This window comes from Mandrillus leucophaeus, unplaced genomic scaffold (genome assembly GCF_000951045.1).
Source record: "Mandrillus leucophaeus isolate KB7577 unplaced genomic scaffold, Mleu.le_1.0 Scaffold956, whole genome shotgun sequence".
NCBI lineage: Eukaryota > Metazoa > Chordata > Mammalia > Primates > Cercopithecidae > Mandrillus > Mandrillus leucophaeus.
The window spans coordinates 10,776-38,550 of NW_012110430.1; the positions used below are offsets into that span (position 1 = coordinate 10,776).

At 38.8% G+C, this 27,775-nt stretch overlaps 1 protein-coding gene across 1 annotated transcript in view; it reads left to right on the plus strand.

Moving 5' to 3' along the window:
• Window positions 1-3,794: 3,794 nt before the first annotated feature.
• Window positions 3,795-27,775, plus strand: part of CCDC109B (coiled-coil domain containing 109B) — a 30,421-nt gene continuing 6,440 nt past the window's right edge. Inside the window, exons 1-4 of the mRNA XM_011970558.1 lie at window positions 3,795-3,954; window positions 9,348-9,423; window positions 10,533-10,703; window positions 14,620-14,724. Of these exons, the coding sequence (XP_011825948.1) occupies window positions 10,622-10,703; window positions 14,620-14,724 (187 nt within the window). The 5' untranslated portion in view covers window positions 3,795-3,954; window positions 9,348-9,423; window positions 10,533-10,621. The remainder of the gene's footprint in view (window positions 3,955-9,347; window positions 9,424-10,532; window positions 10,704-14,619; window positions 14,725-27,775) is intronic.

Below are 27,775 nucleotides of genomic sequence, written 5' to 3' on the forward strand. Positions count from 1 at the left end.
CACCATGGTCTCGATCTCCTGACCTTGTGATCCGCCCGCCTCGGCCTCCCAAAGTGCTGGGATTACAGGCGTGAGCCACCGCGCCCGGCCTTGCATTTTTATTTCTTTAGGATAAATTGTGGAATGATATCATAAAGTATGAATAGCTTTAGGATCTTGATAATGTATTATCAAACTTGTTTGGGGAATTTTTTTTCATGTTGTTTTTCTCAACATAATCCCAGGTTAGAAGTAGTCTGAACCCAAACAAGCAAGTCTTTATAAGGTTTGGAATCAAACAATAATACACACTTCGGCATTCCTGGAGCAACAAGCCTCCCTCTTGATACTCACTCCCGCACGTGTCTAACTTCGCTGGGATGGTCCCCAGGTACCTCAAACTCAGCATTTTTTTTAACTGAGCTCTTTCTTATTCCTCTGTAGACCCGATTCTCTCCTTTATTCTTTTTCTTGATAAACTGGTTCCATTACCAGTCACTAGAACTGGAAGGCTAAGAGTTGTCCTAAATTAATATTCCTTAAAATCATCTGGTAGAGGTTGTACCAGTAGTTACAACTGAACTGTCACTAAGACCCACTGGTTGTACTTCATACAGACCTCTCAGATTCATCCTATCCTCTCCCTTCCATCACCACTGCCCTACTTCAGATTCTTACCATTTTCCCTAGATTATCTTAACAGTTTCCTAACTGGCTTCCCCCACCAACTCATTCCAGATCTAAATCTATTCCTATCTTCTAAAATCAAGTAAAGTCAAACTACTTCTAGATGTAAAGACCTCTATCGCAAAGAGAAACATTAAAAAAGAAAAAACAAAACAAAAAACAAAAAGAACTTCCCACGAGTTGATTCATATCCTCTTCTCCAGCCTCACCTTATCATCTGCAGCACCACCCACCTCCCAACCCTCTATTTCAGACATTCTGAACCCATCACAGTTTCTTGAAAGTGGCATGCTGTTGCATGCTTCCTTGCTTTTACACTTTCTCTACTCACTGCATAGAGAGCCCTACTCAGTGTACCCACTGTGCATGCTCTTACCACTATCATCTTCCCACCATAAAATCTGTAGACTCGATCTGTACCTATCATCTCTCCCTTTCCTCCTGCAGTACAGTGGTCTTCCTCCCCAAAGGCCAGTCCCCCCGCTCAGATGCTTTCCATCTTGTGTCCCTCAGGCTTTCTCAAACACACAGATGTTTTTCCTTTACTCCTTCAGTTGTCACTCTCTCACTACCTCTCATGCTATACAAGTACATACATCAGCATGCAAATATACTCTGATGTCTCTCAGCTTAAGTCCCAAACCCTCCAATAACCACATAGCCTTCCAGCTACTGCCCTATTCATGTGCTCCCCTTAGCTGAACTTTTCCGTTTATCTAGAGTAGCTGTCTTCTCATAATCACTTCCCACTCGCTCTTCAGCATACCACCACCTGGTTTCTGTCTCCAGCCCCTCAGCTTTCTAGCTCAGACCTTTCCTGAGGTCCAGAGTAGAATATCCAGATACTTGACTAACATCTACCCTTACGTAATCACAGACATGGGAAACTAAATTGATCTAGAACAAAACTCTTGATTTTCCCATGAAACGGCTTCCTCTGGTCCCCTCTTCCCCATGCAGTAACTGACTCACCATCTCCGTAGTTGCTGAAGTCACACCCAGGAGTTGTTCTTGACTCCACTAAGCTATCAGTTTTACCTGCATACTTTTATCTGCTTCTCTCCATTTTTATTGTTAGTGCTCTGGGCCAGGACACCATCATCTATTGTGCCAACTTCTAAACTGGTTTCCACCCTTGCCCTCTAGGCTGCCCTTTTTAAAGCAGCAAAAGTGATTTTAAAATGTAAATAGAATCACTCCATTCTTCTACTTAAAACCTTTCAATGAATCCTTATTACACTTTAACAAAATAAAAGCTTGTGGCCAATGAGATGCTGCATGACTTAGACACTACTTCTCATACCAGTCTCATCTCATCTCCCCTCTCTTCTTACTTACCTTACTCTGGTCCTACTGGTCCTCCCTCAATTCCTAACACATGACAAGTTTCTTAGACCTCAGGGACACAGCACATGGTGTTCTGTCCGGAATGTTCTCTCCCTCTCTGTATATCTAAGTGTTTTACATGTGGTATCTTATTTAATCTTCTCAGCAACTATGAGTCAAACACTACTGTTTCTCATATTTTTTCATTAAAATGTATTTATGTATCAATTTATTAAAAAAAACCTCGGCATTGATAGAAGAAGTAACTATAGAACAAGAGCTGGCAAATAACAGCATGTGGGGCAAAGCGAGCACCCCTCCCCACTGTTTTTTAATAGACCATTTTTTACAGCAGTTTTAATTTCATAGCAAAACCATGCAGAAAGCTCTAAGAGTTTCCATATACTGTCTGTCTACCTCCACTTCCTTAACCTCTGGTGTTATCAATATTTTGCACCAGAGTGGTACATTTATTACAACCTATAAACCTTCACTGGTACGCCATTATCCCCCAAAGTCCATAGTTCACGTTAGGATTCACTCTTGGTGTTGTACATTCTACGGAGTTGGACAAATATATAGTGACGTGTCTACATTATAGTGTCATACAAGAGAGTTTCACTGCCCTAAAAATCCTCTGTGCTCTATTCATCCCTGTGCTTCCCATAACCCCTGGCAACCACCAATCCTTTCATTGTCTCCACAGTTCTGCCTTCTGCAAAATGTCATGTAGTCGGAATCACACAGTCTGATTCTTTTCAGATTGGCTTCTTTCACTTAGTAATATGCATTTAAGGTTCCTCCGTGTCTTTTCATGGCTTGATAACTCATTTCGTTTTAGTGCTGAATAATATTCCATTATTTAGATGTACCATTGTTTATTTATTCATTCGCCTACTAAGAAGAACATATTGCCTGCTTCCAAGTTTTGGCAATTATAAACAAAGCCATTATAAACATCCATGTGCAGTTTATTTACTATATTTTAATTGCTAGAATACTGAAATGCAGGGACCACATAGAGATTAAGTAATCTAAGGTCACACCGATAATAAGTGACCACAGTCTAGTATTAATAGTTAGGAGCCCCCACCCTGTTAAATGTGCCACTGAACCATCACCTTATGGTAAAAGGGATGTAGAACTGCACCTGGCCCACATAATTGTGTGTCCGCACCTGTTGGGACAGCGTAAGGAAGAGGTGCTGGGCAGATGGAAATAGTAGCTGTTAAAACCAGCTTCACACTATTGAAAACCATGTAAAACAAGGCTTCCAGGCATAAGGGATCTGAACTAGAGGAAAAAGTACTAGGTATTTCCATTACAAACAGATCTTAAGAAACTGCATTCATATAATGATGTTGAAAAAGTTTATTAATTATAAATAATGTATTTTTAAGGCAATATACCCAAATATTTCCATCTTTTTTCTAACAGACCACAGTAGGACAGGAAAATTAGTCTAACATCTTTTCTCTGGGTTGTAGTCCTTCATTATCTGCTTTCAAAACCAGTGTCCTGTCAAAAGGAATGGAAGGAAGGAGAGAGAGAAGGAGGAAAATACATGTATACAAGAATATAATTTCAGACGTCCTGCTGAGATTAGTTCCGAAGGGATGACTGACTTAAATGCGTAGTTCTTAGAAGGAATGTAAATGCAGCCTAGCTGAGAGGGAGCTGGTTGAGAAGTTACAGTAGGTGGAAGTTATTGTTGGCTACTAGCCAAATATTGTGTGTATTACTTCTGTTTCTGTTCTGTATTAGCCAAATGCCATTCGTATCCTGTTTCTGTTCTGTTTCAGTCATGTTGTGGATTAACTACTCTTCTTGGACTATCCAAACCAGAAGAAAAAATTTATTTTCACAGTGATGATTCATGTAGTACCTGAGACCGAAATATTAATTAAGATAACTGCCTAGTCTGTGCTACAATTTTTGTTAGGGAGATACATAGATCTAGAGGCAAGTAAGAGTTCATCAAAGGAGAGCTCCTATATAGCAGTTTGATTTTTTTTTTTTTTTTTTTTACAGAGAAGCAAAAAAAAAAAAAAAAAAATCATTGAAGCTTGATGCTCAGTGTGAGGTTCTACAAAAGATCATGATGCACCACAGGATGTAGAACTAATGAACCCAAAGACAAGCTTCAAAGCAAAACAACTATGTAGCTGAGGAGTGTACAAAGCAGCCTAACCCCAAAAGCACCATTTTTCTTGCCTCACACAAGAATTTCTTGTTTCTGTGGAGTGCAAAAGTACTCTATATTAAGTGACACAGAAAACAACATTTAAAATGATGGAGTTTCTATTCATTTTATTCATTTTACATTTCTATTCATTTTACATGTGGTATCTTATTTAATCTTCTGACACTGATAATAAGTGACACATATGCATATATTTTATGCATATATTTTACCAATTTCCTTGTTCAGAATTTCTCATGCATTCTTATTCCTTGTTCCTGTTACATTTTGTTCACTACAGCTTATAGTAGTGCCTTCAATGAAAGCCTATGAGTAATTAAACTCTCAGTCTGTGTTATAAATCCAACAACTTCTGTCCTGAGAGTTTAATCTGTTTACATTTATTGTGATTTCAGACAAATGTGGATATCTGTGTACCACCTTACTCTGTGCATTCTGTTCATCCTGATTTTCCTTTGCTCATTTTCTTTCTCCTTTCTTGTCTTCTCATAATTTGGCTAAATTTTTTTTTATACTCTTTTATCTCTTATTGGTTTGGAAGTACACACTTTGTTTCTCTCTTCATTTAATTTTACATCCTGTGGTGTGTAAGCTTTCTTTGATTTCCTTTTTCCTACAAAATGCTTTCAGTAAATGTGTTTTAGTCTCTCAGTCTCAGTTTTGTTCAAAATGGTAGCTTATCTGGCTATAGAATTCAACGTTGGTTGTTATTTCCTCTCAGAACTTTGAAGATATTCCTTTGCCTCTAATCTCTATTAATTCACCTTATGTAAATGTAATTGTTTTCCTTTGTAGGCAACCTCTTTTTTTTCAGGTGTTGTAAGAATTTTTTGTTTCTGGGGTTCTGCAGTTTCATCACATTGTGTCAGGGACAGAGTTAATTTCATTTTTCCTGCTTTGGACTCATTTATTTATTATGATTTTTTAAAATAAAAATAGAAATACGGTTTCATCTTGTTGCCCAGGCTAGTCTTGAACCCCTGGGCTCAAGTAATCTTCCCACCTCAGCCTTCCAAAGTGTTGGGATTACACGCATGAGTCACTGTGTCCAGCTAGGGCTCATACTTCTTAAATCTAAGGATTCATCCTGAGAATCCTTAGATTTGAGAAGCCAGGGGCCTGATTTGGGGAATCTGAACCCAGGTGTGGTATAGAGGGGCAGCCCAGCTAACTGGATTAAATGAAAAAGCAACAGATTTGGTTCATACCATTTGTTTGTTCAAAACTATTAAATCCCCCTTGATACAAAATGGTAGGCTTCCCAAGATGGGTTTGAGGTGAGGTGTAAACTAAAACGAAGACCTGAGTTTTGGTGAGTCATTCTTGAAATTCAGCTCTGCATGTGTGATGGGTTTGTGTAAGATTCTCAGAATTTTAATAATAACCCTCTAAAAAGGGTTGTTGCAGGGTATGGCAGTTTCTCTTTTAAGCTTTACTAACATGTCTGAGGATTGTCAATATTCTTGGGGTTTCTAAATAAAAACTTGTACAGGAGTTTCTTTGCTTTAAAAAAATTTTTTATTTTCAATTTCCCAAGTAACCATAGTTTCCTACTGGCATGCAAAACAGGTTTAATATTTGACTCTTTGTTATTAATCACTTATCTCTGTACATGGTAATTTTGATGTTTTTCTAAACCTATTGTTTTTGAATTACTAATTTTTTTACTCTGGCCTACCAGTCTCTCAGAATTGTATGATTTTGAAACAGTCTCAAACATACAGAAAGTTGTGGCCACAGTAGGAAGACTATTTTGTTTGTAAACTATTTGAGAATACATTGCGAATCTGATGCCAGTTTCCCTGAAACATAAGAACATTCTCCAACTTAACGACAAACAACCATCAAAATCGGAAAATTAATGTTAATACGTTACCACCATCTAATTTTTAGACCTCATTAAAATCTTGCCAATTTTTCCAATAATGTTCTTTATTGGCAGAAGTTCAGAATCACAGTTTAATTTAGTTGTCATGTCTCCTCCACTCTGGATCAGTACAACATTCTTTGACATTCATGATTTGACTCTTTTAAAGATTACAGTTATTTTGTAGAATGCCTCTGGGTTTGTCTGGTATTTCCTTGTGATTTGCTTCGGATTATATAGCATCTTTGTTGGAAATATATCAAAAATGTCCCATGTATTCTCATTGCATGATTTCAACTTGCCCCATTACTGACAATATTACTTTTGATCATTTAAGATGGTATCTGCCAGGCTTCTTCCCTTTGAAGTTATTATTTTTCCTTTGGATTGATGCTTTTGTGCGAAGGCATTCTCATTCCTTATTAAACTTTAAATTTATTCACTTAATTATGTCAGAATACACTCATGGTTTCCTATCTTCTTCAACGGATTATAATGTATTACTATCATTATTTAATGCTAAAAATTGTTCCAGATTTGACCATAGGGATGCCCTTCGACCTGCCTTCTGGGTTTTTTTTGATAAGTCTCCCATCATCCATTGAGTACTTCCTTGCTTTCTAGTACGGCGAGATGCTCTAGGTTCATTTTGTCCTTATCCATGCCCAGCCCTAGAATTAGCCATTTCTCCAAGGAGCCTTGCTTCCTCTTAGGTAAGCATAGTATTTGGTGCCAAGATCTAGATGCTAGATGTTTATTATTAGGAGTGTCACTGCTCATAGGCTCTCTCAGAAAGAGAGAATATATGTATACATATATATGTCAGTATAAAAACATAAATATGTAAAATTTACATTTCTATACTTATATACACACGTACATTAAACATCTGCATCTTTTAAAATTTTTATATTTAATTTTATTTAATTATATTTCTTTATAATTTTACATATTAAAAACCATGAATTCACACCAGTACTTCCAGCTCCAATCTAACACTACAGGGTTTATTCTAGTCCCTTTCCATAATTGTAGTTCCATGCTTGGAGAGGATAAATCTGGCTTCCATTATTCTTGATATATTTTTTTTCTTCTGCATGTGACAGTCTCTCATATCCACTACCACTCCTTCCCCTGCAGAGATGGCTTTCTTACCCCAGTTGGGCTCCAACTTTTTTTTTGAGCCTGTTTCCCATGCAGAGGCCCTTTTCATCCCATTTGGGTTATGATACCCACACTAATTGCCCTCCACTGTTGATAAACCCTCCTCACCACCCTTCTGTAGGCCAGAACTTAAAGTTCAAGGTGTTGGCTCAGTTGTTTTCTTCTGAAACCTTCTCCTTGGCTTGTACATGGCTGTTTTGTGCATGGTTGTCTTCTCCCTGTGTCCTCACACAGTCTTTCCTCTGGGTGTGCATGTCTGTTCAAATCACCTCTTCTTGTAAAGACACCAGTTATGTCGGATTGGGGCCTACACTAATGATCTCATTTTAACTTAATAACCTCTTTAAAGTATAGTCACATTCTGAGGTACTAGTCTTAATGTAAAAGATGATGTTGTGTTGACATTTATTGCCTATGTTGTGTTTAATACTAAAATATGTATTTGAATGTTTTGTTTCACTTATTGATGAGATTCTTTTAATTTTGAGCATAATGGAGCCTCATTTGGGTCAGTGGCATCTTTATTTTTTGAAACAGTGAACACACTTTTAACCACTGATTTATTATTTAATAATGTACCCTCAAATCCTGAAAAATTTAAAAATGCAGTTTATAAAAGAATTATTCTTTGCACAATTACTGGCAAACTTATTGTTAATAAACTACTGTAAGGTGATGCATTAAAAAATCTGGATCAGTATGATACAGCCACCACGTTGTGACTTTGGTACTAATTTCTCTGGTGCAAGTCCTTTTGAGTTCCAAATGCCTATGAACCAATTCCCCAATGCCCATTCTTTCTACTCCCACAATATCTTTGTTCACACGCTGCACCATGATATTATTAGGTCTTCATTAAGCACCAATGCAATTGTGTAAATACAAACACCAGTGCAAGCCCACAAAACACGTTCCATGGTGAGGTGGCCATTTAGATGTTGTAGACTCAGCACTGCTGTCCAATAGAACTTTCTGTGATGATAGAAATATTCTATTCCTGCGCTTTTGCTTTTTAGTGAGATAGTCGGTAGGCATAGGGAGCTTTTGAGCACTTGAAATGTGGCAAAGGTGACTGAGGTTCTGAATGTTTGTGTACATAATTTTTTTGTGGTTGCTGTTTATAGGAGATAGGGTCTCACTATGTCGGCCAGGCTGGTCTTGAACTCCTGAGCTCAAGCAATCCTCCTGCTTCAGCCTCCCAAAGTTCTATGATTATAGGCAAGAGCCATCGTGTCCCGCCTGTACATAATTTTAACTAATTTAAATAACCACATTTAACAAGTGTCTACCATATTGGACAGCACAGATCTAGAGCAGTGTTTTTCAAACTCTAATGTACATGTGAATCACCTGAGGATCTTGTTAAAATGCAGACTGGAATTCAGTAAGTCTGGTCTGAATCTGTGATTCTGCATTTTTTTTTTTTTTTTAAGATAGAGTTTTGATCTTGTTGCCCAGGCTGGAGTGCAATGACGGGATCTTGGCTTACCACATCCTCCGCCTCCCAGGTTCAAGCGATTCTCCTGCCTCAGCCTTGCGAGTAGCTGGGATTACAGGCATGCTCCACCAAGCCCGGCTAATTTTGTATTTTTAGTGGAGACGGGGTTTCTCCATGTTGGTCAGGCTGGTCTCGAACTCCCGACCTCAGGTGATTCGCCTGCCTTGGCCTCCCAAAGTCCTGGAATTACATGCCTGAGCCACCGTGCCCGGCCTGATTCTACATTATTAATTAGCCGCAAGATGCTTCTGGTCTGGGGACCACATATTGAGAAGCATGTATCTAGACTAGCTACATCCATTTGTTTTAGATTATTACCTGAAAGGAAGTACTGAAAGTAAAAATCCTCACAGAACTCTAGGATTTTCAGGTGACCTCATACCCCAATTTGGGGATCCCGTCCTAGTGTGCTACTGCTATAGCATACACAGTAGCAGGCAGGCATACAGCCAGGAAGGTTCAGGGAGCTTGCCAAGGGCTCACCCTGGGGATGCATGACAAGTTGAGTTTTTCATTGTGCTTTTCATATAGTACTAAAAAGAATCTTATGGTAAAATAAAGACACTTATTTCATCTTTCCCACTCTTTTTATAAAAAAACAAATTAATCTTTCCTTCTTGTAGGTTTTGTATGTGAAGCTGTGTGGAAATGTGAAATACTACCAGTCTCACCGTTACAGTACCGTGGTGCCACCTGATGGTAAGCTTTCTTATTTATTTGATTCATATGTTAATTGTTTCCCTTTCTTCCAAATAAAGAGCTGCGAGTTTTGAGCAGAATAGACTTTTCTTACACTATCCCCATCCCACCCCACCCTGATTGGGTTCACTTCCACCTTTTTGTGCTCCCATAATAGAGCTGCTGTCTTTTGTCAAATTCCCACCTCAGCAATCAGAGGAGTTAGAGATGATAAGAAATAGTGGGGTGGGCATGGTGGCCTGTAATCCTAGCACTTTGGGAAGCCAAGGCAGGCACATCCCTTCAACTCAGGAGTTTGGGACCAGCCTGGCCAACAAGGCAAAACCCCATCTCTACAAAAAATACAAAAATTAGCCAGGCGTGGTGGCACCTGCCTATAGTCCCAGCTACCCAAGAGGCTGAGGTGGGAAGATTGCTTGAGCCCAGGAGGTAGAGGCTGCGTGAGCCATGATTGTGCCACTCCAGTTTGGGCAACAGAGTGAGAGACCCTGTCTCAAAAAGAAAAAAAAGAAAAAGAAATAGTTTCTGTTCTCCAGAAAAGTAGAACTTAAGTGTTTACCTGGGAAGACTTTTTTTCTTTCTCTTTTTCATTTAATCAGGGTCTAGCTCTGTCACTCAGGCCGGAGTGCAGTGGCATGATCTTGGCTCACTGCAACTTCTGCTTCCCAGGCTGAAGCCATCGTCCCAGCTCAGCCTCTTAGGTAACTGCAACTACAGGCGTACACCACCATACCAGACTAATTTTTGTATATTTTATAGAGATGGGGTTTTGCCATGTTGCCCAGACAACTCTCAAACTTCTGGGCTGAGGCAGTCCACTCATCTGAGCCTCCCAAAGTGCTGGGATTACAGGCATGAGGCACCATGCCGGCCACCTGGGAAGACTTTAAGAGATAATAGTGTGGTACATGCTACACTAAAATGTTATAGAATGGTAGAGAATATGTAAACTGTAGTATAATGAAGGCATTATTGGAGCAATACAAATTTTTATAGGACTTCAGAGGTGTGTGAATTTCATGTTTGAGCATTCCTTCTAGAAATCTTGCATTTATGTTTTTTTTTTAAGTAAATTTTACCCATTTATTTTTTCTTTTTTTCCTTAACAGAAATAACAGTTAATTATAGACATGGCCTTCCCTTGGTAACACTTACCTTGCCATCTAGAAAAGAACGTTGTCAATTTGTAGTCAAACCAATGTTGTCAACAGTTGGTTCATTCCTTCAGGACCTACAAAATGAAGATAAGGGCATCAAAACTGCAGCCATCTTCACAGCAGGTAGATATGTATATAATTTTACAGTTTTGTCCCAGGGTTTCTGTCTCTCCTGAACTCTTGTTTGGTTCTTTACTTTTCTAGAAGGAAGTACATTGTTTAATTCATTAGATAATAAATGGTTGGTCTTTATTCTTTCATTTTTATGCATCAACACTATTTAAAAAACTGTTTTGGCCTGGTGTGGTGGCTCATGCCTGTAATCCCAGCACTTTTGGGAAGCCGAGTCAGGCGGATCACCTGAGGTCAGGAGTTTGAGACCAGCCTAACCAACATGGAGAAACCCTGTCTCTACTAAAAATACAAAATTAGCCACCAGTGGTGGTGCATACCTGTAATCTCAGCTACTTGGGAGGCTGAGGCAGGAGAATCGCTTGAACCCAGGAGGCAGAGGTTGCAATGAGCTGTGATCGCACCACTGCACTCCAGCCTGGGCAGCAAGAGCGAACCTCCATCCCAAGAAAAAAAAAAAAAAACTGTTTTAACTTCATTGAATGAAAAATTAACGGAATAAATTTAATATAAATTTCAGTTACTTATTTTATAAACATAGCCTTAAAGGTTTTTTATGACAAAATCTTAGTGGCACAGGCATTAGTGTGTAATTCTCAGCAAAATTTGAATAATTAGAAAACAAAGACAGTTTTAATTATTAAAATAAGCCAGTGAATAATTAAAGTACACAAAACATGTATTCACCACTGTTATAAAGCAATTACAGTCTAGTATATTTTTGGGCAGAATTAGTTCTTAGGAAGAATATACATTTTTTAAAAACCCAGAAGTATGTCATCATTTAGACATTTAAACTGTAGAATACAGCTTTTATGTTCTCATAGTCTAAAATGGTCTTAGACCAACTGCTTCTAAATAGAATAAAGAATTATTTACCCTATCCCACCATAGCAGCTGCAAATGTAGATAAATTAATTTGCATTATTTTATTATGATATTAAATACTTAGAATAAAGTTATTTAAGTTCACGATTACCACTGCAGTTTTGAAAGGGAAATAAACATACTTTTTCCCTATCCAAGTTCCAAATTAATTAAAGGATAGATAGAGAAGTTGGAAAATGGAGATTAATTGATTCATTCAACAAATATTTATTGAGCACCTAATATATGTCAGGCACTGTTCTGTATGCGAGAGGTAGTGCAAAGAACAAAAGGCATAAAAACTCCTGCCCTTATGGAACTTATATTTAGGAGGAGAAAAAAACAAGATAAATTATGTATTATGTTAAGTAATAAATGTTATGAAGAAAAATAAAGCAGAGTGTGGAAGATGTGTGTGGGCAGGAGTGGGCTTGATAAGATTACATTTGCACAAAGACCTGGGGGAAATGAGGGAGGAAGTCATGTAGAGGGAGGAGAGCTCTGGGCCGCACGCAGTGGCTCACGCCTGTAATCCCAGCACTTTGGGAGGCCGAGGTGGGTGGATCACCTGAGGTCAGGGGTTTGAAACTAGCCTGGCCAACATAGCAAAACCCCTTCTCTGCTAACAATACAAAAATTAGCCAGGTATTGTGTTGCGTACCTGTAATCCCAGCTACACTCAGGAGGCAGAGGCAGGAGAATAGCTTGAATGTGGGAGGCGGAGGTTGCAGTGGTCCGAGATGGCACCACTGCACTCCAGCCTGGGTAACAGTGAGGCTGCATTGAGGTGGAAGCCTACTAGACAGTGGCCGCAAAAGCAGGAGCTGGGAGAAAGGAGGAGTTCTGAGAGGTGGGGAAAGGCAGATCAGGAAAGGCTTATTGTAGGTTGTTGTTAGGACTATAGATTTAGCTGGAAAGGGCGCTGTCTTCCTGCTAAAACCTGGATCAGAGAATAAGGTTTTAGCCCTATGGCACAATGGGCTTCCTAATATTTCATCCTTGAACTAGACAGACATCCCTCCAGGCACAGGAACGCTGGAATGTCCATGGGCGTTTTCCACAGGAGCAGGGCCCACCTCTCTGAGCTTCTAGGGGCAGGCAGATGCAAACCTGGAAGTCAGAAGGGGTTGCACTGAGCAGCGCTTGCCTAGTGGTAAGTGCTCAATTAGTATTGAAGTGAATTAAATAAGAGATAAAACAAGGGTAAAATAGATGTTTACCCTGCTTATTTCTAAAAATAAGGTTAGTAGCTTTGAAACAGCACAAAGAGAATAGAAGTCTTAGAGGAAAGGGACTCTTTGGACTGAGTGCAAACATCCTATGGGGGTTTAAATTGATACCCAAGAACACATGAAAAATTTAACACTGTATCACTAGTGCTTAAAAATGTTTCACGTCAGTCTTTTGCTATTCATACCTTTATATAAAGGATAATGTAGTATTTCAACTGAGAAATCATATTCAGTGGATGTCTTTTTATAGTAAGATTTTAAGTAGCTGGTTTAAAGTCATTTACATGTAAATTTTTAAATGACACTTGGAAAGATAAAGCGATTGGTGTGTTGCGGATTTTTTTTTTTTCTTTAAGAGACTCCGTGGGTGGAATTTGCCTGCATTTAATTTGGGCTTGAAAAGAGTGTTCTAAGCTTGTCAAGTTTTGCCCATTGTGTGGGTTGAATTATTTGGCAATTTTTTGGAAAATGATCTCACTGCAACTGATGAACAGCAACCCAAACAGCCAAATTCTAGGAACAGACGCAGGTGCAGACTTGATTTGCAGTCTTCTAGAACAAAAGAACTACAGGGAGGCAGACAGGAGGCAGCAGCCAGTTTCCTCGGAATGTTACTAGTGTTAGTCCTGTCATCACACATATTAATGCAGCTAAAATAGCTCTGGTTGAATGTAACCAAATGAATGCCAGGCCAGGATTTGAAAATACACATCCAGCATTTTCCTGGACCTAATTTCATGTAATTATATGTGAACTATTCTGAAGAGAAAATGATAGAAAAAGAAACCTCTACCCAGCACCAGTTTTTTGCTTATTGTTCAGTGAGTTTGGTTTCTTAACACCTGGATTACATTAAAGTTTGGTTCTAAAATATAACAAAAACTAGGCTCTATGAGAAGCTGTGCAAAGCACATTGTGGTTAAATTTTTTCAAGCCTTTTTTTTTTTTCCTGAAGTACTCCTAGGATATTTGAAATTACTTTTAGAATCTCTCCTGCCTCTCTCCCCCTCCACAAAATAAACCATACAATGCAAATTTATTTCTTAGGCATAATTAACATTCATTATTGTCCTCGCCTCCTTGAGAGTTTGCCTCTTCATTTTCTTCAAGCTTGAAAGGGAGATGAGCCCATGCGGTGATAGCTTGTGGTGCTATTTAGCGGCTAAATTTGTAACCACCACAAATCAGTTACCTGTAATAATTAAAAAGAGAAAGGCAGGCTTTTAAATAGTTACACCCTTATGCCTGCATGTGCCAGTCAGAAGACGCTTGGCTGTGAGCAACAGAATGAACTCTGGCTAAACAGAGAAGTATGTCAACAGGCTCTCATGCTGGAAGTGACAGAAGACAGGCTCAGAAGAGGGCAGGACTAAGAGAAGACAGGAGCAGAGACCAGGTTAGCCCAGGAACCACCTGATGGGCTCTGCTGCCTACATTCCACCCCACCCCCAACACTGTCACCCGCCACTGCTCTGGCCTTGCTGTGAAGGGTTTCCACCTCCCCTGAACCTTTGCATGACCCTCCGCAGATGCAGTTTCAGCAAGGGTATTACCTGGATTCCAGCACAGCTGACAAGGTGGGAGAGGGAGTGCCTGCCTGTTCCATTTTGTCCAAGGAAATGGGAGGTAGAGCAACAAAGGAGGATTCCCCTCAATGGGAAATGGGTTTGGGTTTGGGGACACCCCCCAAAAAGTAAATGTCCACTATTATATTGTACAGACCTGGGTTAGTAATTTTCTGTGTGTTGAAAAATTGTTCTTACTGTTCTAAAACAAAGACATACTCTTGCATGATGTTTTTCTTTCAGATGGCAGCAAGATTTCAGCTTCTACCTTGATGGATATCTTGCTAATGAATGATTTTAAACTTGTCATTAATAAAATAGCATATGATGTACAGTGTCCAAAGAGAGGTAAGAAACACAGCTATCCAGCTATTACTATTTTTTTTAGATGCATTCTCACTTGCTCTATTGCCCAGGCTGAAGTACTGTGGCGTCATCATAGCTCACTGTAACCTGAAACTCCTGGGATCAAACAATCCTCCCACCTCAGCCTCCAGAGTAGCTGGGACTGCCCTCGTGCACCACCATGCCTGGTTAATTTTTTAACATTTTTTAGTGATTGAGTCTCCTTATGTTGCCCAGGCTGGTATCTTCACTTTTACCTTTAGCTGTGAGATTTTTAGAGGGAGCACAGTTTATGTTAAGAATCTTTTAAATTTATCAGATGACCAAGAAGCCTTTGGAAAACCAGTGTTTAAGCTTTTCCAGCAGGGGTATAAGTGATCACCTACAGTTGCCTAGCAGGGCTTTTAGTCCCATATACTCTTTTTAGACTTTCAAGATTTTACTTTAGGATCTTAAATGCTTAATCCGATATTATTGGATTAAGAGAGAAGTAGACCTGAAAATCAAGAATTCAAGTATATATGGTTGTATGGCTCTTAAATCTTTTAAAAAAATAAATTGTATTATTTAAAGCAGTTTTAGGTTCAAAGCAAAATCGAGCAGAATGTACAGAGAGTTCCTGTATGCTCTCTTCACCCCACGCCCCTTACTGTCAATATCCCACACCAGACTGGTATATTTGTTAAAATTGGTGAACACACGAACACATCATTGTCACACAAAGTCCATAATTTACATTATGGTTTACTCTTGGTGTTGTACATTCTGTGGATTGTGACAAATGTAGAACTACATGTATTCATCATTAATGTATATAATGTAAATAATTATCTTGTTTTAATCTTTCTTAAATGTATATATAGCTTACATTTATTTTAATATTTAACATTAAAAGTGTCTTGGGTCTTTCTTTAGAAGTTTGGTGATGTTTTTATGACCAGAAATATGCGGTAAGAACCTAACTCTTGCTTATATATCAATTAGCCTGTGGTAAAATTGGTTTCCTTATAGTCGTTTCATTTAAAGTGGCAGTTTTCAAGAACCTGACTATGACATTAAGAATTACACAGAATAGGGCCAGGCAAACTCTACCAAACTCTACCAAAATTCAAGGATGCTCAAGGCCCTGATATAAAATGTTATATGTGCATATAACCTACATACTCCCTTCATATACTTTAAATCTCTAGATTACTTATAATACCTAAGACAGTGTAAATGCTGTGTAAATGGTTGTTATACTATATTCTTTTTTCATTCATTTTGTTATTGTTGTATTGCTAATTTTTATTGGATTTTTTTTCCAAATATTTTCAATCCATGGTTGGTTGAGTTCACGGATGCAGAACCCACAAATAAGAAGGGCCGATTGTATAGCCTTTTCAGATTCACTTCTTTCTTTCTGGCAGAGGTGGGGGCACATGGGAGTAGGGCCAGGGACATGAGAGAGCTAGGGAAGAGAAAATAGGATATTTAAGAAAAGGGATACAACAGGGAAAATACTAAACAGTGGGAGAGAGGAGTGAAAAAAGCGGGAGAGTGGGAAGAAAAGAGAAAGGCAAGAGGAGAAAGAAGAAGGGGGAAAGGAAGAGAGACGAAAGAGAAGAAAAGGGAGTGATAAGGGAGGAGATAGGAGGCAGTAGTAAAGAAGAAAGTGAAGAGGAAGGCCAGATTGGCTTATTTCACTTAGTGATATGCATTTAAGTTTCTTTCATGTGTTTTCAGAGCTTGTTAGCTCATTTCCTTTTAGGGCTGAATAATAGTTCATTATCTGTATGTGCCACAGTTTATTCATTCACCTACTGAAAGACATCTGGGATACTTCCAAGTTTTGGCAATTATGAATGAAGCTGCTATAAACACACATGTGCAGGTTTTTGTTTGCACATAGGTTTTCAAATCATTTGGTTAAATACCCAGGAGCAGGATTGCTGGCACATACTGTAAGAGAGTTTAGTTTTGTGTAAAACTGTCAAGCTGTCTTCCAAAGTGGCTATACCATTTTGTGTTCCCACCAGCAGTGAATGAGAATTCCTGTTGCCCCATATCCTTACCAGCACTTGGTGATATCAGTGATTTGGGTGTGATTTTCACCATTGTAGTAGGTGTGTAGTCATTGTTTTAATTTGCAGTTTCTTAATGACATACGATGTTGAGCATCTCTTCATATGCCTATTTGCCATCTAAGTCTTCTTTGTTGAGGTGTCTTTTCAGATCTTTGCCCATTTTGTGACCAGGTTGTTCATTTTCTTTTGAGTTATTTGTATGTTTGGGATAACAGTCTTCTATCAGGTATGTCTTTGGCAAATATTTTCTCCCAGGCTATGACTTGCTTTCTCATTGTCTTTCACAAGTTGAGGAAATTGCCTTGTGTTCCTGGTTTGCTGAGAGTCTTCATTGTGAATTGGTGTTGGATTTTGTCAAATGCTTTTTCTGCATCTATTGATATGATCATGTGATTTTTCTTCCTTAGTCTGTTGATGTGAATGATTCCATGAATTCGTATTCAAATGTTGAGCCTTGCATACCTGGATAAATCTCACTTAGATGTGGTGTAGCAGTCTTTTTAGACATTGTTGTATTTTATTTGCTATTATTTTGCTGAGGATTTTTGTGTCTATATTCACCAGAGATGTTGGTCTGTGGTTTTGTTTTCTTACAGTGTTTTTGTCTGGTTTTAGTATTAAGGTAATGCTGGCCTCATATAATGAGTTAGGAAGTATTCCCTCTGCTTCTGTCTTCTGAAAGAGATTGTAGAGAATTAATGCAGTTTCTTCCTTTGATGTTTGGTAGAATTCACCAAGGAAATCTATCTGGACTTGGTCCTTTCTGTTTTGGAAGTTTATTAGTTATTGATTCAATTGCTTAATAGGTATAGGCTTATGCAGATTGTCTATTTCTTTTTGTGTGAGTTTTGACAGATTGTGCCTTTTAGAGAATTAATCTATTTTATCTAGGTTATTGAATTTGTGGGCATAGAGTTTTTCATAGTATTTCTTTATTTTTCTTTTAATGTCCATGGGATCTTTAGTTAAATGCCCTGATTTCATTTCTAACATGAATAACTTGTTGTCTCTCTTGTTTTTCTTGATTAGCCTGGCTAGAAGTTTATCAATTTAACTGATTTTTTCCCCAAAGAACTAGCTTTTAACATCATTGATTTTTCTCTTATCGATTTTCTGTTCTCGATTTCATTGGTTTCTACTCTAATATTTATTATTTCTTTTCTTTTGCTTGCTTTTCATTTCATTTGCTCCTCTTTCTCTAGTTTCTTAAAGTATAAGTTTAGATTTTCCAATTTTAGATGTTTATTCTTTCCTATTATATGTATTCAATGCTATAGATTCCCCTCTGAGCATTGCTTTCAGTGCCTTCCATAAATTTTGATAAGTTGTATTTTCATTTATTTTAAAATATTTTAAATTTTTTTCTTGTGATTTCTTCTTTGACCCATGTCTAAGTATTTTGGGATTTTCCAGCTATCTTTGGGTTTTTGATTTTTATTTTAATTCCACTGAGATCCAAAAGCATACATTGTATTTTTCTTTTTTTACATTTACTCATGTGAGTTTTATAGCCTTCAGTGTGATCTCTCTTAATGAGATGTTGCATGTGAACTTGAGAATGTGTATTTTGCTGTTTTTGGATAGTCTATAGATGTCACATTTATCTCAGTTGATTGATGGTGCTATTGAGTTCAACTGTATACCTCCTGATTTTCTGCTCGGCAGATCTGTCCATTTCTAACAGAGGAATGTTGAAGTCTGCAACTGTAAACGTGAATTCATGTGTTTCTTCTTGTAGTTCTATTAGTTTTTGTTTTGCCTCATGTACTTTGATGCTGTGTTAGGAGCATACACATTAAGAATTGTTATGTCTTCTTGGAGAATTGGCCTTTTATTATTATGTAATGTCTCCCTTTACTCCTGGTAGCTTTCCTTGCTCTAATGTCTGTTTTGCCTGAAATTAATATAGCTATTTCAGCTTTCTTTTTATTAGTGTTAGCATAGTATATCTTTCTTCATCCCTTTGCTTTTCATCTATATGTGTCTTCATATTTAAAGTGGGTTTCTTATAGACAATACATAGTTGGATCTGGTTTTTTGATCCACTCTGACAAGCTCTATCTTTTGATTGGTTCATTTAGGCCATTGACATTCAAATTGATTACTGATATACATAATATCTACCGTATTTGCTACTGTTTTCTATTTGTTGCCATTGTTGTTTTTTTTTTTCCTGTTTTTGTCTTCCACATTTTTTCTGCCTTTTTTGGTTTTTAATTGAGCATTCTGTATATTTCATTTTCTCTCCTTTTCCAGCATATTATTTATACTTCTTTTTTTAAGTGGTTGCCTAAGAGTTTGCGATATACATTTACAACTATTGCAAGTTCAGTTTCAAATAACACTGTACTGCTTCACGGCTGTGCAAATACCTTATAATAAAAAAAAATCCCAATTCCTCCCTCATGCCCCTTGTCTCACGGCTGTCGTTCATTTCAGTGATTCGTAAGCATAGGTATACCAAGCATACATAGTCAAAACCAGTGTTAGCATTATTCTTTTGAACTGACTGTTATCTAGTAGATCAATTAAAAATAATAAAAATAAAGGTTTTTATTTTACCTCTACTATTCCCTCTCTGATTCTCTTTCTTTCTGTAGAGCTAAATTTCCAACCTTTATCATCTTGCTTTTCTCTGAAGAACTTCTTTTAATATTTCTTGCAAGGCAGGCCTGCTAGCAACAAATTCACTAAGTTTTGTTTGAAAATATCTTTGTTTCTCCTTTACTTTTGAAGAGTAATTTCACAGGGTACCAAATTTTAGGCCTTTTTTTTTTTTTTTTTTTTTTTTGCCTCTCAACGCTAAATATTTTATCCCACTTCTTGCTTGCATGATTTCAGAGAAGTCAGGTTTAATTTCTTTTTTTCTCTGCTACAGCTAAGGGTTCCCCCGCTGTCCCTGGCTTCTTTAAGAATTATTTTATCTTTGATTTTCTGCACTTTGAAAACGATATACCTATGTGTAGTTTCCTCTTGGCGTTTGTTCTGCTTGGTGTTCTCTGAGCTTCCTGGATCTGTGGTTTGCTATCTGACATTAGTTTTGGGGGAATTCTCAGTCTTTAATCAAATAATTCTTCTGTTCCTTCCTTTCTTCTTCTTCTAGTATTTTCATTACATACATGTTATTCCTTTTGTAGTTGTCCTAAAGTTCTTGAATATTCTGTTCTGGTTATTTTTTTTTCCCCAGTCTTTTTTCTCTTTGCTTACCAGTTTTGAAAGTTTCTAATGAAATATCCTTAAGCTCAGAGATTCTTTCTTCAGCTGTGTTTCATCTACTAACAAGCCCATTAAAGGCATTCTTCCTTTCCATTACAATGCTTTTCATCTCTAGCATTTTATTTGAATTCTTTCTTAGAATTTCCATCTGTCTTCTTACATTACCCATCTGTTCTTGCATGTTATCTACTTTTTCTAGTAGATTCCTTAGCATATTATTTGTAGTTATTTCAAGTTGCTAGTCTGATAATTCCAACGTTCCTGCCATGTCTGGCTTTCGTTCTGATGCTTATTCTGTCTGTTCAAACTGTGTTTTTTGCCTTTTAGTAAGTCTTGTAATTTTGTGTTAAAAGCTGGATATGATATACTGGATAAAGGGAACTGCAGTAAATAAGCCTTTTATAATATAGTGATAAAGTAAGGTACAGAGGGGAAGTATTCTGTAGTCCTGTGATTAAGGGGATTAGGTCTCAGTCTTTCAGTGAGCCTGTACCCCTGGACTGTGAACTTCACAAGTGCTTCTCAGTGCTTCCCCCACCCTCCACCACCTTAGGTGGGATAGGATGGTTAGAGGGTGCTGAAGTTGAATTTTTCTTTTCCCCTAGGTTAACTAAGCTGTAATGAAATCCCAATCAGTTAAGCTCTGGGAAAATAATTTACCTTGTGGACAGTCCTTGTTAAGAATAACAGAATTTGGCCAGGCGCGGTGGCTCACTCCTTTAATCCTAGCACTTCGGGAGGCCGAGGGAGGGGGGATCACTAGGTCAGGAGTTCGAGATCAGCCTGCCAACATGGTGAAACCCTGTCTCTACTAAAAACAGAAAAATTAGCTGGGCATGGTGGCAGGCGCCTGTAATCGCAGCTACTCGGGAGGCTGAGGCAGAGAATCACTTGAACCCAGGAGGCGGAAGCTGCAGTGAGCCAAGATCATGTCACTGAACTCCAGCCTGGGCAACAGAGTGAGACTCCGTCTCACAAAAAAAAAAAAAAAGAAAGAAAGAAAGAAAGAAAGAACAGAATTCTCTGGCATATTTCAAAATGACTAGTTTTCCTTTCCTGCTGCCAGAAGGAGGAGATTTTTCTTCAGTTTTCACTGTGAGTACCTAGTAGAACTCCCAGAAGTGAAACTCACAAAAGGGTGGGAATGCCCCCACCTGTGGGACCCCCTGGAGTGTTTTCAAGATTTGTCCAGGCTGAGCCTCCAGCAATTTGTCAGTTGCAGTTCAGGTTTTCCTACCCTGGTACTGATTCTTTGCAGATTTCTGCTTATGAGTCTCTGTTTCATTAAGTTGTCATTGTCTGTATTTATCTATCTCTTCAATTTTGGGGACAGCAATTTTCCCTCTAACCTTAGTTTTCTTACGCATCTAAGAAGAGTTGTTGATTTTCATTGTACTCAGCCATTTATTACTTGTTAGGATGGAGTGACAACTTTTGAGTTTTTTATGTCAGACAGGAAACTGGAAGTCTTAACTCTTTCTTAAAGAGAGCTTTTTTTCATCTCAAACTATCATTTTGGCCATTAGTAATATTCTTTTGGACAATTTTTAGCCATTATTAGTTCAAATATTGCTGCTTTTCCTTTCTCTCTTTTTTCCTTCTTCTGGTAGTCCCATTATGCCTAAGTTACACTTGTGCAATTGTCCCACAGTTCTTAAATATTTTCTTAGGTTTTTTTTTTTTTTTTTTCCATTCTTTTTTCTCCTTGACTTTCAGTTTAAGAAGTTTCTGTTGGCATACCCTCAAGCTGACTGATTCTTTCCTCCCCAGTGTGTAGTCTACTGATGAGCCCATCAAAGGCATTCTTCATTTCTGTTACAGTGGTTTCTATTTCTAGCAATTCCTTTTGGTTCTTTCTAAGTTTCTAGCTCTCCATTTACATTACTCATCTGTTCTTGCATATTGTATACTCATTCCATTAGAGCCTTTAATCATAGTTGCTTTACTATCCTACTCCGATAATTCCAAAATTTCTGCCATATCAGAGCCTGGTTCTGATGCTTGTCTTGTCCCTTCAAACTGTGGCTGTTGTTGTTTTTTTCTTTGCCTTTTAGCTTGTCTTTAAATTTTTTGCTGAAAGCTAGACATGAGGTATCAGGCAATAGAAACGGAACTGAATAGGTCTTTAGTGTGAGGTTTTATGTGGCTAGGAGTTAGATGTTTAATGTTTGCTGTAGCTGTAGGTATCAGGCTTTCCTCTAGTGTCCTTATTTTTGTTTCGTCTGATGTTTTGGGGGTTTCCCTATAAATTCTTTCTCAAATAGAATCTGTGCCTTGTATAAAACTGGAGCCCTGTTAATGTAGTGGTAAGATATTGAGGAGAGGAATCATTCTATAATCTGGTTTTTGTTTGTTTGTTTGTTTTGTTTTGTTTTTTTTTTTTGAGGCGGACTCTCGCTCTGTCGCCCAGCCTGGAGTGCAGTGGTGTGATCTCAGCTCACTGCAAACTCTGCCTCCTGGGTTCACGCCACTCTCCTGCCACCCGCCACCACGCCCAGCTAATTTTTTGTATTTTCAGTAGAGACAGGGTTTTACTGTGTTAGCCAGGATGGTCTCGATCTCCTGACCTCGTGATACACCCGCCTCGGCCTCCCAAAGTGCTGGGATTACAGGCGTGAGCCACCACACCTAGCCTAATTTTATTATTAAAGATATATCTTTTTCACTGGGCCTGTGTCTCTAGACTGTAATCTTTACAAGAGTTTAGCCTCTTTTATTCTCTTGTATGAGGCAGTAAGGCTAGAGGGGTCTGTAGTTGACTAATTGCCCTTTCTCCAAGTCAGATAAGGCTCTGGTAAAGTAGTTTCCCATTATGGAGGACATGTGCTCAGGGCTATTTCAGAATGGTTATTTTTCCTTTCCTCCTGCCCAAAGCAGAGACAGTATTTTTCTCTGATCTCTGATCTTCACTGTGAGAACCTGGTAAGGTTCCAGGAGATAAAACTCATGAAAGTGTGGGAGTTTTTCCTTCAATGCTAATTCACACTGAGTGTCCAGCAATTCACCAATTACAGTTTAAGAATTCCAGCTAGTATTGGCTTCTGAGGCGTCTTCTCCCAGTAAGCTACAATTATACACTGTTAAGGGTAGGAGGAAGAAATTCATAAGGCTATGCCTTAATAAATTGGTGATAAAATAAATAGATCAACAAATAATAGAAGGCTCTTACTTACAGTGAGGTGCTGAGCATCTACTGGTAAATGTGGGAGAGTTTCTGGAGGTGGAAAATCATCATTTTGCAGCCAAATTCTAGATGAGGCAAGAGCCATCAACAGGGAGGGAATTTAAGTAAGAAATTGCTTTTTAAAAAAGTCCTCCAGCTTGAAGCAGCTCCAGCTAGCCATACAGTGTACAGTTTGAACACCAGTGACTCCTCTGTCTTTGTCACTTACTCCCTCTCCCCTGTTTGTTGTAAGTACTTTCTTACTTTTTGGTATAGAAATATGATCCAGGTTGATCTTGTACCAACTATCATGTCCTGTCACTTTTGTCAGCCATTTCTTTGAGGACCCCTCAAAAAAAAATGATTTTTAAAAATTTTAATTGTATATTTGAACATTATATGGGATTTTCAAATACAAAGAAGAATAAAGAAATTAAAATGAATCACTTATTTCAACACTGACTAACTTTCTTCCATTCTGAATTCTCTTTTAACATCAGGGCAGTATTTAACTTCAAAGAGAGGGTGACAGAAATTGAAAAATATAGAAGTGGAAATCCCTGTTAAGATATTACACAACTTTCATGTCCAGTGAGTTCCTAACTCCCTGGAAGGTCTTTCACTTGCTGTTCTTTGGGTTGCATGTATGAACAAACAAGTGGAAAAAGATGTTTACAGGCCATCCCATTGCTCTACATGACCTTCCTAACCATCAAACCACCACATGGACCATAAGCCTTAGGTCCAAGTGGGATAAAGCACAACCTCCCCACTCCTGCCTGCTCATTAGAAAACCCCGCTTGCTGCCTGGAAGGGCTGTTTGTTGGAATTGAACTCCTAGGGCAGAAGCCTCCCTGGAGATGGGAGGTCAGTGAGCCCAGGTTTCCCTGGAACCTCAGCTTATGAAAACTGTATCAGACTTGCCAAGTCTCAGAGTGTAAAGTAAACAGGGACACAGCAGGTATAGTTGGAAGGAAAACAATGGCAGAAGAATCATACTGGATTAACTGAAAATGAAATTTATAAAATTACAAATTTGGAGTTTTCAAAAAAGTTATTTAAACTCCATTTAACTAAAATATTCCTAATACATTGCAAATTTGGATTTGAAAATTTGGGGTATGAAAATTAAGTTCACACGGAAGACACATGTACGAGAAATAAGCTTCTGAAGAAAAGGAAAATAATAATTATCTCTCATTTTTGGCCTTTATTAGGAGGTGCCACAGACAAATATTATGAGTCAGTTTAGGTTGGTAGTGTAACACATGAATTCTGTGGTGGCAGCCAAGGGCACTCATTGTTGAACTCAGATAAACATTTCATGCCACTTGACAAAGACTCTCACCTTGACTAAACTTCAGTCAGGTTCCTCAGAACCCTCTTCTCAACTAGGCGTTAACCATGGCCTATAAAAACTGTAAACTCTCAGCACAAATGTTGTCAACACTGCCCCCCTCATACCACACACACTAAGAGACTTGAACAAACATTTGCATAGTTTCTAATAGCTCAAGGTCACATTGTTTGGATGACAACTCCAGTTCTCTTAGAATGCCTGTCTGAGAAAGTTCAGTACCATCTGGAAAATTTACTGTTTATTCCAGCCAAAACCTGGTGATAGGTCAGTAAGCCATAGAACGTCATCTTTAGAGCAATGCTGTACTTTGAGTATGTTCCCCAAAGTTGATGTGTTGGAAACTTGATCCCCAGTGTTGTAGTGTTGGGATGTGAGGCGTATTGGGAGGTGTTTGGCTCACGAGGGCACTGCCCTAATGAATAGATTAATGCCATTTTCACTGGAGAGGTTATCATGGCAGTAGGTTCCTTACAAAAGGATGAGTTTGGCCCCTTCTTGTGCTGTTGTGCATACACACTTGCTTTCTCTCTGCCTCCCTTTTGCCACGGGATGATGCAGCAAGAAGGTTCTCACCGATATGCCAACACCTTGGTCTTGGACTTCTCAGACTCCAGAACTGTGAGGAGATAAAATTTTGTTCTTTGTAAGTTGCCCAGTCTGTGATATTCTGCTGTTGCAGCAGAAAATAGACTAAGACAGAAAATTGGTACCAGGAGTGGGGCTATAAGAAATATCTGAAAAGGTGGAAGTGGCTTTGGAATTTGGTAATGGGCAAAGGCTGGAAGAGTTTGGAAGAGCAGACTAGAAATAGCCTATATTGCCATGAACAGAGTGTTAAGGACAATTCTGGTGAGGGCTCGGAAGAGAATAGCTGTAGGAAGTCTGAAAGTTTTTAGAGATTTACTTAAGTGGTCATGATCAGAATGTTGGTAGAAATATCGATGGTAGGCTGGGCGTGGTGACTCACACCTATAATCCCAGCACTTTGGGAGGCTGAGGCAGGTGGATCACTTGAAGTCAGGAGTTTGAGAACAGTGTGGCCAACATGGTGAAACCTTGTCTCTACTAAAAATCCAAAAATATATGTATGGTAAAGGCCAATCTGATAAGCTCTTTGAAATGAGGAATATCTTATTGGAAGCTGGAATAAACACCATTATTGTTGTGGACTTGCAAAGAACTTCTGAGCCCTCACCAGAACATTTTATTTATTTATTTATTTTTGAGACAGAGTCTCTCTCTGTTGCCCAGGCTGGATTGCAATGGTGCAATCTTGGCTCACTGCAACCTCTGCCTCCCAGGTTCAAGCAATTCTCCTGCCTCAGCGTCCCGAGTAGCTGGGACTACAGGTGTGCACCACCATGCCCAGCTGCTGTTTGTGTTTTTAGTAGAGACGGGGTTTCACCATGCTGGCCAGGCTGATCTCAAACTCCTGAACCCAGGTGATCCACCCACCTCGACCTCCCAAAGTGCTGGGATTACAGGCGTGAACTACCTCACCTGGCCTGGGGGTATAAATTTTTTATCACCCAAACCTGTCCTCTCTTGGGAGTCTCTCTTTGAAATGCTAATATTCAAGGACATAACTCTCTTACTCCCAACCCGTGGGTGCCTGGCTCTGACTTGCATCCTGTCATAAGATATGAGAAGTTTATTTCTCTTCTGGATAGTTACCAATTAAACCCAGATGGCCCAGTAACATTAACCAACTATCCACTTTTTGTAAATTTTCATTTCCCTGACTCTGTTCAAGCCCCTGCTGTTCACCCTGCCTATTCTGTCATTCTTTCTTTAAAACAGTCATCTCTGCACAAATTGAAGTTGAGTTCGGTTCACACTGGACCCTATTGCAATAGTTATTAATAAAATTTACCCTTGCTGTTTTAGTGCCCAGCTTTGTCTATCTTTGTTATATACTCCATGGTTTTGGACAAAATTTTGTCCCATCTATGCCTTTTCTCTGTATGTAGATCTTTTACATACCAATACAGTTTTCATTAACAAAAGGACTCTGACTTTTCTACAGATCTCAAAGCCTAAAAGGGAACACCTAGCTTTCACCCCTCCATGGCAGCTATAGCCTAGACTATGGAAGAGGGTAAAGACTACAACAGTCTTGAATTGGGTAGTGATGGAAGCAAAATAACTTCAGGACTACTGACACAAACTGATAACTTCCGGACTACTGACACAAACAACTGATAACTTCCGGACTACTGACACAAACTGGAAAACTCACTGGACTGATACCGACTCTAGACACACGTCTCTCTTTTCTGCAGTTGTTTGCTGCTGCCTGGTGGGAAGGTCCATCTTCCCTTCCTCTCACCTTGTCCTCCCTCACGTTCTCTTACAGTGATAATGAACAATTACAGCTCTCAGAAAGGTATCAATCTGAGGGACTTCTCATAGGCTGAGCGTAATTTTATATGGACCTTATAAACCCATAGAGAAGGTGGGATGAGGGAAGTCTATAATCAAGAGAACTTTATATTAAAAACTCTGAAATCGTAATTCCTGTAAGAGTTGAAAAATAATTTTCCCTTTACTCTTAGTTCTTAGCTGGGATGGACCCCTGTAATAAGAGAGATTACTAATAAAAAATCAAACAGTAGTTTATTAATATGTATGTTTCATAGACACATGGGAGGTATCCAAGGAATGAGTAATTCTCAAAGAGGGGGCTCTGAACCTCTGCTGACAGAGCATCTTCTACAAAGAACAATACATTTTTAGAGTTGTGACAAGACAAAGGAAAAGGGCCTTGAATCTCTGGGAGCAGCAAATTGTGGAAGAGCAAATAAGTTGGTTAAAGGTAGTTAAAAGCTACTAAAGTTTGTCATGTAGATTCCTCTGGTGCAATCTCTAAGCTGAAAAGGGTCTAAAGTTGTCTCTGGTGATCTACCTTTGTTCTTTCTGGTAGAGGGGTCTTTGTAAAATTGGTGTCCTGCTTTTGGGCAAATAGGGAGAGGCCGGAGAGTCTTACTTATGTCTGCTTATTTTCAGTTGCCTTCAGCTCATAATAATCCTTATGCCGGGCCGGGCGCGGTGGCTCAAGCCTGTAATCCCAGCACTTTGGGAGGCCGAGACGGGCGGATCACGAGGTCAGGAGATCGAGACCATCCTGGTTAATACGGTGAAACCCCGTCTCTACTAAAAAATACAAAAAAACTAGCCGGGCGAGGTGGCGGGTGCCTGTAGTCCCAGCTACTCGGGAGGCTGAGGCAGGAGAATGGCGTAAACCCGGGA